The following is a 13,490-nucleotide window of genomic DNA, read 5'->3' as shown; positions in this document are numbered from 1 at the left end:
AAATACTCCCCCTGGAAGTACTTTCCTCTCTTCTCAGAGAAAATAAAATTCCAGCTCCTTCCTTGTGATGAAGAGGAGGATGGAGACAGATTCCCCCAAGCTCCATAGCAACAGCCCTCCCACATCAATTATCCAGGCTCAGAGTCAGAGCTCCGAGCCCAGACCCCGCTTAGATCCCTGAATTCTGGGCTGAAAACTCATATTCCAGGCAGAACCTCAAGTTTAGGCCCAATGGGCAAAATTCAGAACTCAGAGCCAGGAGAACAGAACTTGAAATGTAAAGCCGTCCCAGGATTTAACCAATAGAATATATGACCACGGCTGCCTTACTGACTTACCACTGCTGTTCCCTGCTCAGCTCCAGTCCCACCATCTCCCACCCAACTCTCTACCAAGTTCCGTAGGACTGAGGTCTCTTCCAGGAGAGACATCGCAGGGTATTGAAAGGGCATGGGGTCCAAACTCACACAGACGTGGGTTTGAGTCCTAGCTTTGCCATCTGTTGGCTTCATGATTTCATAACATTAGTATTGTTTCAACTTGGAACCTGATCTGTAGAGAATAGATCCTATCTACGGGGGAGATTCAAATAAAAAGAAGAAAGTGACTTTCTTTTAATGTGATTGTACCACACTTGATAATTACGCCTGTCAGAAGATCTGCTGCAGTTTTCAGTCTTAGGCATTCCAAATTGTTTATTTTCCCAAATACCTAGTCTTCCCATTAAATAGCACATCTTACCTCCTCTTTTCTTCGGTTTCATATAGAGTAAGTGTGTATCAAGGAAAAGAATACTGGGAGAGCTCTCTTCTTTTCCTGTGGGTAGGGGATGAAAACAGAAGCCGGACATAGAGAAAATTTTCCTTTCACCATATAAAACTTTGAACTGTCTTAGAGAAGCAGTTTGAAAAATGCTCTGCTTTCCCTGATTGTAGAACTGGTTGGGTTAAAATTGATGAGTTAGGAAAAAGAGAATGAAATTCAGGAGAATGCAGAAAACAACGTTGTGAATAAGGTCATAGAATTATGGGAAAAGAAAGGGACCGATATGGTGTCTCAGACTGAGCAGCAGTTCCTGGTGAGGGGAAGGGGGCTCTGAGAAGCCACAGAGCAACATGACTCTCGCTGTGCCATTGGAGGTGGAATAAAGGGAAATAAATCAGCTTGGATCCAATTCCTTCATTTATTTAATTAGCATTTGGTTGTTTATTTAATTCATATGTACTAGGCACACCGAACACTGTGCTATTTGTAGGATTTTAGATTTGACCTTTTTTTTTTTCACTTTTGAAAAGTTCTTTCAAGGCTTAGTTCTGCCTCCACTAAATGAGAAAAGAAGTCAGAGAAAACAGAGTATTTGCTCACTCTGAGAGTGATACGCCAAACATAATGTCTGTGCAAATCCCAACAAAAGGGATATATTATAAATGTTAAATATCATTTATGGTAAAATTATAAAGCAGTTCCCCCATAGAGCTTAAATAGGGAAATAAATTTGTACTGTGGTTTGGAAATCAAAATTTCCACCATGGAGCACAGCAAAGGTAGACACAATGCAGGTATATGTTTGGTGTGGAAACATACAACCAGAGTAAACATTTTCCATTTAAGGGAGGAGTATACTCTCCAGAAGGAAGTTAATAGACTTTGTAGAAAAGAAAAAAGAAGTCTCAGAGAGGCTTTGATCAGAAGCTTGTATACATTCAAGTTCCACTCCAAGAAATCTTGCTGATCCTGTATCTCATTGTAACAACCAATTGATTTTTCCCCCTCTAGGTTCTCTTTGCTTAGAGGGCAGAATTATCATTGGATTTTACCTAAATTTTGGATTTCAGGTAGGTTGGGATTTCAGGGGGTGGAAATTGGGAGAAGAAGAGAATTGCATGATGGGGCAGGAGCCTCTGTGTGATGGCGAAGTGGCTGGAGATTGTTCGTCTGTGAAGCTTCCTCTGTGAAGTTATTTCTGTGTCCCGTCTGTGCCACCTCATGGAGATAGTAGGCTCTAAGTCTGCGTTTCCCTTTGCCACCAACACCATATGCCTAATTGTCATGCATTCGGGTTCCTCCAGCATTGACATCCACCCACAATCTGACTTAGACAATCTCCCAGGTTCTTGTTTCCAGAGCTTCTCAAAATGAAACCTCCCCCTTTAAATAAAGCTGTTCGCAAATCTCCCAAATATTCCTGACCAATATTCTAGATTAAAGATTCTCAAACTTTAACAGATATTAGAACTGCTTGGAGGACTAATGAAAACCCAAATTTCCGTACTTCACCACCTAGGAGTTTCTGATCAGGGTGTCTGAGGAAATGCCTGAGAATTTGCATGCCTAAAAATTTCCCAAACAATGGTGATGGTGCTGGTCTGGGAATCACACTTTGAGAACCGCTTTCCAGATCACTTGTTAGTCAGGAATCTTGTTATCTTTGTTACACATCAGATAGGCAAGATAACCTGAGGTGTTACAAAATTGAAGCACTTAGCTTCTCAGCTTTCATTACTCCAGGGCCTTATTAAATGCAATTTGAGTTCAGTAGGTCTTATGTGTGGACTACGTTTCTGTTTCTCTAAAAAAACACCAAATAGAGCAATGCTGTAGATCATCAGACTATGCTTGGGATAGTAAGGTTCTAAACTTTCTTGCCTAAATATCTTTTCTCAGGCAGCTACCTATGCGAAAATCATTATCTTCCCTTCTTCCTGTCACCCTGACCAACTACTCTAACTCTTCTCATCCTTCACAAGGTACTTACAAACACACAGAAAAAACTTATTTTGATCTCCACGAAACAATAGGTCCTCTCTCTCCCATGAAGCGCCAAGCTGCCACAGAAATTTATTTGTGTTTTCCTTGCACTGGGTAGTAGCAGAATTATCTCTGTTCAAAGCTATCTGCACTGTAAATCCATGATTGTCATATATGTTTAACATGTTCAGGGTATCTTTATCCTTTTTTTGTGTATTTCCCAGCATGTATCTCTCACTTAACAATATGTTTCACTCACTGTTATAGCATTCTTAGCAACTAGTACAAAATTTTTCATATAGTAAATGTTCAATACATATTTATGTCATTTTATAGAGTCAGATTTTTTTATTAGTTCCATATTCACAACTCCCAAGATCTTGGTTCTTCTCCTCCTTGTTTTAGCATTCCTAAAGATGACAAACAAGCCCAGTCCTTTCTTTAAGGTAGTTCTCTCAAGGTCCGCAGCCTTCCTAAGCTCTGAGATTTATAGAAGACTTTGAGTATCCCTCTGCGTATCTCCCTTGTTTTCACACTGTAAATGATGGTGTTGAGCATGGGGGGTACAAACAGGTAGACATTGGACATCATGACATGAACAACAGGTGGGGCACTTTTCCAGAAGCGGTGAATCATGGAGACAGCAATTATGGGCACATAAAAAGCCAACACAGCACAGATGTGTGACATGCAGGTGTTGAGTGCTTTGAGCTGCTGCTCCTGGGATGCAATGGCCAGCACAGCTCTCAGGATCAATACATAGGAAAGCAGGATGAAAGTTGAGTCTATGCCATAGGTGAAAACGACCACGAAGAGTCCATAGATGTTATTAACATGAATGTCTCCACATGCCACTTTCATGAGATCTGGATGGAGGCAGAACGAGTGATGCAAAACATTGCCCTTGCAGAAGGGCAGTCTTTTTACCAGAAAGGGGAAAGGGAAGAGAGTGGTGAAACTTTTGGCAAGGATGCACAGGCCCATAGCCATGATGCGGTTGTTGGGGAGCATGGTTGCATAGCGTAGTGGGTCACAAATAGCCACAAAACGATCAAAGCTCATGGCCAGTAGTATGCCTGATTCCATAAAAGAGAAAGTATGGATGAAGAACATCTGAACCAAGCAGGCATCAAAGCCAACACGACGATAGTTGAAGCAGAAGGTAGCGAGCACAGTGGGAAGAGTAGAGAAGGACACTCCCAGGTCATTGAGAGAGAGCACAGAGAGGAAGTAGTACATGGGCTGGCGCAGAGCAGACTCCTTAATCACCAGAGCAAGGATGGTGAGGTTGCCTATGATGGAGATCAGGTAGAAGATGCAGAAAACCAGGGCCACCCAGGCTTGGCCCGCCTGCATCCCTGGAATGCCTGTCAGCTGGAGTGTGACTGGCTGGAAGGGGGTGACATTGAGGATCAACATGGCAGGCAGGTGGGGGAACACAGATGGGGATGTGCCCAAGAGAGTGTGTTGGGAAAGCTCTTCACTTTGTTTCAGACATCCTGTCTCCAACACAAAAGGTCAGAGATTGAAAGTGTTTGTTTATGGTCCTGCTTCCCCTATTAGACTATGAGCTCTAGGTTGCATTTATTTCTGTATCACCAGAACCCAGTATCCTGTCTCAACCATAGTATAAACTCTGTGAATGTATGATGAACGAGGGAGTACCCATAAAATGACAAGGCGAAAGACAATGTGAGAAAAGCCTCTAAGATCACCTTAAACTGTGGTACCCCTTTACTTCCCCATCTTACCCCACAAGCCATATTCTGGGAATTTTGAGGGAAAAATAAAAAATAAAAAAGAAAGTAAGCTGTACAGGGAAAGGAAACACTGCCCGTGCCTTTGAGGACACTTTTGAGGTGGCAAAGATGAAACCTCTAAAGATAAAAAATCAATACCGTTACTCAGACTTCACCTCAACCTCCCAATCCCATGTTCCAACTTTAAAATCTTAAATTCTGTTTGTTTATTTTTTAAGCTTCTGATCATAGCCTTCAAACTATAAGCTCCCTTACGTTCTCATGCCCATGAACTGACTCTCAGAGTTTTGTTCATTCTTTCATTTTCTTCTCATCTATTCATCTATTAGCTTTTCCTTCCTCACTTTTTTCTGACCTAATCTCCCACTAGGACTGGTACCTTCATCTCTTCTTTTCCTCTCTTTTACATTCATGCAGTAAACCCCAACCTTTGATCAGTTCTATAATCAAACCAGGTGTATGGCTAGATAAAACCAAAGAAGCAAGTATTTTATTGGAAAAGAGACAAGGAGACATATTATTTACCACTACTGAAACTTTAAACTTACACCTGCCTCTTGGTTTCTGATATCTCTTCTTCTCCTAGTCCAGACCCTCCACCTCTAGGATTCTATTTCTTGCCATTTCTTTCAGAGACCTTTTCCATTAGTCCATTATACACATCTTCAACCTCTCAATTTCTGTCTCTTTCCCATTACACAATAAGTATGGGCAAGACTACCCCATCATAAAAACAGAACCTTCCTTCTTTAGCTGCCATTCATTTACTCTTCTCCAATTCATAACCAGACTTCTTGAAACACTGTCTCTCTGGATGCCAAGGAAGGGGAACTTGGGTCTGTTTTTCCAGTCCATTCTGAGATCCCCCAATTCAGGAGTTCTATCTTATTGTCCTTACTTTCTAGCACTGCTCAATGTATTGTATTGTGGCTTCCACACGGCACCCTCCCAACGGAAACTAATTTCTGGGTGATCATTAGTGACCTCTTTGTCACTAAATCTAATGAAAATATTCTCTCTCCTAATCCATTTGGCCTTCCTGCCAGAGTCAACACCGGTGGTAACTCCCCTTTTAGAATGGCCTTCTTACTTAAAAGGCATCATTTCGCCCTAATTTTCCTCCAGCCTTGACATCTTCTTCTCTGCCTTCTTTACTGATTCCTCTTTCTCTGGCTTTGTCCCTAAGCAGCACCAGCCAGACTCCAGGAAAAGTAAGCAAGAATCAGAACAGTACAAATTGAGAAACCACATCATATAGGACTTCTCAGCTTTTGTCCAAAATATCTCTGTAACCACATTTTTATGGTATTAGATATCTTAAAATTAAAGCTCCACTCTGTAGAGTGTAGAATGGTGGTTGCCAGGGGCTGGGGTAGGCTTGGGGGAAGAACGAGAAGATGTCAGTCAAAGGACACAAACTTCCAGTTGTAAGATGCATAAGCTCTGGGGGTCTAACTATAGCATGGTGACTAAAATTAGCAATACAGTAATATATGTCCTGGAAAGTCATTAAGAAAGGGGGTCTTAAATGTTATCACCACATTCAAAAAATGGTAATTATGTAAGGAAATGGAGGTGCTAACTGGCCTTACTGTGGTGATCATTTTGTAATACATATGTCCATGAAATCATTACACTGTATATCTTAAATTTATAAATGTTGTATGTCAATAATAGCTCAATAAAGTTGGAAAAATCTGTATTTAAAATTAAGAAAATAAAATAAAGCTCTATTCTGAAATACAGGCATAGTAACTTTCATATTCCTCTTCCCAAACCTCTTGGTAAATTCAGTGAAAGGAGATGGTGACTAGAGGCTAGAGAATGACCTGATATCCGTAATAATCCTGAAAATATATGGGCTGTGAGTAGGAATTCTATTCTTTTGATTTCTCTCCCTTCCAACTGAGAATTCAAAAGAAGCATTTAATAAGTAGGATTTCTTTTCCTTACTTCCCCTGTAAACGTCTCTCTTCCTCCCCACCCAGATTTAAAGTTGATGTCTCCGAGAAGTCTTGCATACAGACTGTCTTGTATCTACTTTTTTTGATATCATTTTCACTCCAAGACTATTTCTAGGTCCTAAAGAAATGGAAAGACTTTTCTGAGCACCAACAGACACTAAGGATTCTACAAGACAGTTTTACCCTCTATCCTGAACCACTGGTGCGCAAATGTAGGTAATCCAGAAGGGCAGAGATCGTCAATGTTTCAAATTTTCCTCAGTACAGAAAGCGACTTTGAAAATATCTGCCCCAAGGAGAACATGCTCTGTCACCACCCAAATACCCTTTTTTTTTTTATTTGTTTTGACCAAAAGGATGTCAGTTAAGTTTTCCTAAATGTGTCTAATCTAGGGATAAACATCAAGAAAATGGGAACAAACGCAAGCAATGCATGTCTTTTGCACAGAATGTACACGGGCATGCACACACACACATGGTCACACAAGGGTACCAACACTTACATTGTTTTACACGCCTGTACACACTTACACTCTCGGGTATTCAAAGGCATTATCTCACATCATACAGAACAGAAATTATTGCATGCTCCTCTGGTCACACGTAACACTAGCACAACCACGGAATTTTAGAAGACAGATAGTACTCATTGGCTTTACATGATATATTTCAGATATCTTCCCATTTTTATACCCACCTGAACATGTACTGATAAGTGTACACACACACACACACACACACACACACAGTGCCATAAACGCATCAGCATTAACAGACTCACAGTAATATCCCCATCAGTTACGTCCCCATGGCATACTCAGTATTGAAAATCCAGCTAAGATTGAAGCTCACATCACATTGGTTGAATGACTTCAATACTTTTGGGTCTGTGTTTTTTTTTTTTTGGTTTGTTTGTTTACAGATGCACACCCAAGAGTTAGGTATAGGAGACAATAATTCAAATTGCAACAGAAAAATGTATAGGATACCCTCAAGATAAAATGTAGACATGATGACTCAGCCCCTTAATCTAAACGTGTGTGGTTTGGTAGTAGGATTTTGATTCTAAGAAGGGAAACTGGCATCAGGTTCTGTGATAGGCTTTGGAAAGGAAAAAGTCTGGCTCCTATTTAGAGGAGAATTGTGAGAGAGTCTGCCTGGAGTAGCAGTAAGAGTGCTAAAGTTTGAGGTAAGTTCTGTCTAGGAGCCCCATGAGTGATGTGAAGGCGGTGGCACTCACTGGGTGGCAGACGTTTCTTTTCCCTGTGGCTAGATGTACTGGTCCGTGGGTCCCTCGGGCAGAGCGGCATCAACTCAGCTTCCTATGACTCATAATAAATTTATCAGATCCCTAGGCTTGTTTGTTGTGGTCAGAGGAGGGAGAGGGAAGATAATAGGGAGGGTGGTATCAATGAGGAAGGAGCTGGCCACCAGAGAATTACTCCAGGGGACTCTCCCTCTCAGCCCCATTGTTGCTGATGTCACCATCTGTCTCCATTACTGCGTTAATCCTTCCTTAGTCAAGGAATGCAATCCCGTGAATGCATACAAAGATTCATACCACGGACATTCTGAGACCCCCGCAGACACACCCATAAGCACATTCAGCTATTTATTTATCAACATTCACATTGCTTCTTTTAGATCCCTACACGTATAGATAAACCTGAATATTTTCATACACCTGCCCAATGCTTTAGTCACATATCTGGAAGCATACACGCTGCATCTTACATTAATGATAAGAAACTAATGCAGATTAGAGACACAATTTCAGAAATAAGTAGAGACCCATACACATAATCAAAGAAATAATCAAATGTGTTTCAAATTTACTCCCCTTCTCACGTATCTAAAACTATATAGTGTTTCAAACAAACACCCACATTCTCATGAACAGATCAACAAAATGTCCAACAAGTTCATATTGCCACGTCTCTTTACAGATCCATATATGAATTGAAGTGCTTTGCATTTACTTCAACTGCATATCAACATCCATTCAACATGCATCTTATGCAAGCATTCCTTTTACTCCATCACTGGATGAGGCCTTAAAATTACAAACTTAGTTCAGTTCAACTAAGACCAGACCAAAAAAAAAAAAAAAAATGAAAAATGCATTTTGAGCACTGTTTTGCTCCAGCTATTATTGTCAGCACTGAAATTATGCAGAGCAATATAGACACAGCACTGATTCTTGCAAAGAAGATAAATATTGAAAAGCTAATCCACTCAACAGTCCAGATGCCTCTCAGAGGCAAACAGGCCTCCAGACAGTACCTAGAAATATGTCATAAACCAAAACCATGTTTCATAACCAAACCAAAAAATTTGTCAGAACTTACCTGATGTGCATGTAAGATCTGTGCACTATATGCTTGAAAGAACCCAAAGAACTATACAAAATATTAAACTTCAATTAATTATATGAAGGTTGAAACATTTAGGAGGAAGTGTATTGATGTGGCAACTTATTCTGAAATGCACAATAAAATCAATTGACTGATGAGTGGTTGAAGGAATGGCTCTGTGGGCAGATACATGACAAAACAAGCAAAATATTATTGATATAATATAGGTGGTAGGTATACTGATGTTCACTGTAAAATTATTTTAGATTTTCCATGTTGTAATTCTTCCTGATAAAATGTTGGGAAATTTTTTGAAATAAAAGGAAAAAAAAACTACCGAAGGAGCAAGCCATAGACCATTCTTCTGAAAGCATACACCACGTTCAACTGCAATGAAAATTCAACCTAACATGAATGATCTCAAGTCCCAGTTTAAACCAACCCTGAACATCTTCTGTATAAACTCAGTATTTGTATAAGTTATGGGCTAAATTTTATGTACTTGGCATCGTTGATATATTTTCACATGATTAAAGACAAAATCCAATTTCTCAGCTGCAACTTGTTTTGTCCCAAGGTCAACCACTAATGTCTAACAAACTGACACTCCATACCATGTCCGAGCTCCATCCTAGGGGCACCTGGTTCGTCCCCCAGACTGCTCTCTCCCCAGTGGAGGCTCCAGAACCCCCCAGAGCCAATAATAACAGAGTGAGATAACTGCTCGCATGGCAGAAGTGAACAATGTCATGAAGAAAGTATCCTCCCTCCTACTTGAGTGGGTACAGTTTTAGGGATATAAGTAGCTTCTAAATTGTGTGCCAATTTTGAAGTCGTCCCCAGAAAAATCTGGCTTGTCTAGCTTTTGAGAGAGAAGATCATTTTATACAACACAAACTCTACTTCTCAGAACATGAGAAGTTCAATACCATGATTTTTCACAGACTACAGTGAGTTGACACATTCCATGGCGCTGGCTATGAATATGAAAGTCCATGAAAGATCTTGTCTCTTACGGTTCTAGTGGTATAGTAAGATTGAGGTGAATGGATATATTACGCTCTATACCAAGAAATGGCCTGTTTACCTTGAGATCCACTTCTCACTTTTCTGTGGCTCTTGTCCACATCACAGGAGTCCAATTATTACTTGAAGAATATCCCAAACTCTAATATCAGCTAGCTTCCAGATGGGTTCAGCAGTTAAGAAACACTGGTAGACAGATCTTATGTTACTCACTGAACTCTCCTGCTTAAAGAAGTCTCTGGCACAGGTTTCATCTTTCTTCAAGCTTCTAAGAATTAGTCATTCCAAACGTCTCACTTTGTTCTTCTTGTCCTGTGGTTAGAAGCTGCTTCCTGAAGTTCCTACCTCTAATGATGACATCATACCCTCTTTTTGTCTTGTGCATTCTCTAATGCTTGGTTAAAATTATTTTACATTAACTTTTCTCAATTAAAGGAATCGGTGTAGTTCTTATATTCTGACTGGACCATAACTAGATCATAGTTTTTTGTTCCTGGGTTGGATTACAACTAACACATATAAATTCAACAGACAGTCACCAAGTATCACATCCCAAGCACTATTCTAGGGCCTGGTCAAGACCAGTGCGATCCTTCTACAGGAGAACTCACGGTACAGTTGGAAATACAAGTGAATCTACCACAATCAATGTGAAAGTTTGTTGGAAAGTAAAAATTACTGTGGGAATGCCAAAGCATTTATGATGCAAATGATCAGAAATATTTGAATTGCAAAGACACTAAAACTTCAAAGATGTTAAACAAGAGGTACATTCACAATGTTTTCATCAGAAAGAACAGGGGTCATAAGTTCATTTATTCAGCAGATGCTTATTGAGCGTCTAGCGCATGTCCTACAATATTTAAAATAATGCAGATAAACCCGTGAACAAAATAGTCCAGGCCCGTTTATCTGGTGTCTATCGTATAGTGGAGATGATAGGCAACAGACAAGTAATGAGGCAATTTCAGAGTGAAAAGAGGGATGAAGAAAATAAGATTAAAACTAAGAACATATTGTCATATTCTTAGGCTTGCCAATGCTTTGCATGGTGCCTTGGCACTTAGAAAAACTTCTCTCTATATTGATTGAATAATCAGAGGAGTCCAGTGACTTGGGCAATGTAGAATCAGAGTTTTGTTTTCTTTTATTTTTTTCATTTTTGCTTTGCTTTGCTTTGTTTTCTGCAGTGAAGGAGATAAGGAGATAAGGAACAGCATTAGCTAAAGCACACAGTTTGATGATGTCAAGCGAAAAGAATCACTTCTACCATAGCTGTTGCTGTGAAAGAAGATAAAAAGGGACAAGTGGAAGAGAACACAGAGAAAATAAGGGCAAAAGAAGAGAGCCATGGGAGGAGGAGATAAGAAAATGAGATGAAATGTCCCCTGAGATTTGAGGAAAGCGAGGCATAGCAGACTGGTTCCTTACTTGTGCCTGAAAATCTGAACAGAGCGATAAAAGCTCCCTTGCTGTTCTGATAGCAGGATTGAATGAGAGTCTATTCCTGTTTTGTGGTAGGGCATTTGTTGCAACCATTTCCTGGGTGGGCTACATGTTACAGCGTGCTGTTGTCTGAGATCTTGGCCAGAAGAATGTATGGTTTTACAAAGGGGGCCTGGCTTGTGGATGGAATCAAAGGCAACCATATATTAGTTTAAATCAAGTGGAGAAGGAAAAGATGGGGAGAAGGCTCTTCATTCATCAAGGAAAGCACCCAATGAAAGAAAGAGTCAGCTCTAAACACTTAGCATGCCTGGGACACATGACAGCAGCTAACTGAACCATAATCAACTGTGAATCTTCCCCTTGCCCTTGTGGCTTCTCAGGGGAGGAGGAGCCAGAGAACATGCTTAGCAAGTGAAGGATGGGAGAAGACGAAAGGCTGTGCCTCTGAACCCTGGAAAGCGTGACTGTCCCAAGAGGCTGAGCAGTCTAATAGTCACCAGAGGATGTTTTATTTTCTGAATGTGACCAGGACCATAGGGAACTGAGTTCTCATCCAAGGGTAAGGAAAGAACTAATCCTTTCAGTACATTTAAAGGAGTAAGAAAAGTAAACTTATTTTCTCATTATCCCTTATTTGTCGTACTAGGTCAACAGATCACAAAATGCTGGGATTTCTTAGAAGGTAACGAGCTCCTCTCTTATATGCCTGCCCAGTGGCCACCAGATGGTGTCTTGCACTGGGTAGAGAATTGCTCTGGCAGGTTGCTGAGTTCTTTTTCAGCTAAGAGTATGTGCTTTATTCTCAGTAGTCGTGGAAAACCTCAGGAGACTAGAGCCTTCCTGATGTGTTTTCAGACATGAAGTCAGCATCACTCTTTGCTCTCTCTCCAGGGGCTTAGAATGAAACATAAAAGAGGCCGGCGTGAACGCACTGTCGCAGCTGGAGAGAAGGAAGTGTAGTTCTGTGGGTGTCTCTCATCTGTCTGTCTTCTGGTGAGTTCTGAAACCCAGTCGGGGTGAGCTAGCGGACTGTCCTGAAGCCTGCCCCAAGAAAGGGTTAAACTGGGAAAGGGGTAGGGTGAGGTGCAGAGGGAGAGACTGAGTGGTGGTTATCAGATAGAAGCATCTGAGCTGAGTGGGCAGAGCAGGTGGAAAGTTCCGTGAACTTGTGGTTCTTGCCATGGCACTATCTGATTGTGTGACTCTGGGTAATTCACTGTATTCTCTAGATTGCCCCCTTTCCAGAGTCAGTTTCCTTGGGATCCATGTTTCTCTGACTCACTAACATTGTTGCAAGTTCAGTGAGGAAAGAAGGACTCTGAGTACAAGAAAAATTTTTAACAATCCAGAAGCAAAGTCATCTCTACCAATGCCATGACTCAAACTAACAGCAATGCCAGCTCATGTGGTCTAACTTTGTTCTCATCTTACGATTTCTGAAAAATAGTATGTAAAAGTCCCTCAGGAGATTAAAAGAGTAGAAGAAATCAGCATGTCATAAACTTCAGATGAATCATACATAGATAAGCATTTTTAAATGTTTATAACTGTGACAAAGATAAAAACTATGGTCCTTATATTAACAATATACTTTAATAAAAAATGTGAATTAAAAAACTGAAGTGTTTAGACAGGCAGAATGTCAGTGTACCTAGAGCGGATTTAGAGGAGTATTCACATATTTTTCCAAAAACAGAAACAGCTTTCTGCCTTTGCACAAATAAGTGGTTTCTTTGTTGCTTTCATGCAACAACTCTGCCAATGAAAGGCTGGTGTCCAGAGGCTGTCAGTTTCCTCAGCGTCCCACTGCCCCATCCTCTTCCTGAGCAAACACACATCATCATTGAAACTCACTCTGGTGAGTGTTTATTAATCAGTGACATGTCAGAATAAAACATTTTCAGGGAAAAATTTAAATACTTCCAACAGTTACTGAGGACTCAAATCCTCAGTGTTCTTTTATAAAAACGATCTCTGATTTGTAGTTAACATATTTGCATTCAATGATGCTTGTAAAGCAGTTAAAATTGTGGACAATAGCGTTAAAGTTTTTTCTTGGTGACTGATATGTTTAAGCATTTATCAATATCTTCCTTTTTCCATAAAACAGAGCCCAGGCCATAAAATATTCCAGAAAACAATAGCCCAGCCCATGCCTTGATGATCATAAAACATGAAGAAAAGAAGTT

General features: G+C 40.4%; 1 protein-coding gene across 1 annotated transcript; it reads right to left on the bottom strand.

Annotated features, from left to right (window-relative positions):
- Positions 1-3,189: 3,189 nt before the first annotated feature.
- Positions 3,190-4,167, bottom strand: LOC105061864 (olfactory receptor 51I1). The gene has a single exon (XM_010945999.2). It carries the CDS (start codon positions 4,165-4,167, stop codon positions 3,190-3,192), a length of 978 nt encoding a protein of 325 aa, XP_010944301.2.
- Between the last annotated feature and the right edge of the window lie 9,323 nt (positions 4,168-13,490).

This window comes from Camelus bactrianus, chromosome 10, assembly GCF_048773025.1.
Source record: "Camelus bactrianus isolate YW-2024 breed Bactrian camel chromosome 10, ASM4877302v1, whole genome shotgun sequence".
NCBI lineage: Eukaryota > Metazoa > Chordata > Mammalia > Artiodactyla > Camelidae > Camelus > Camelus bactrianus.
This window is presented reverse-complemented; position numbering and strand designations above follow the sequence as displayed.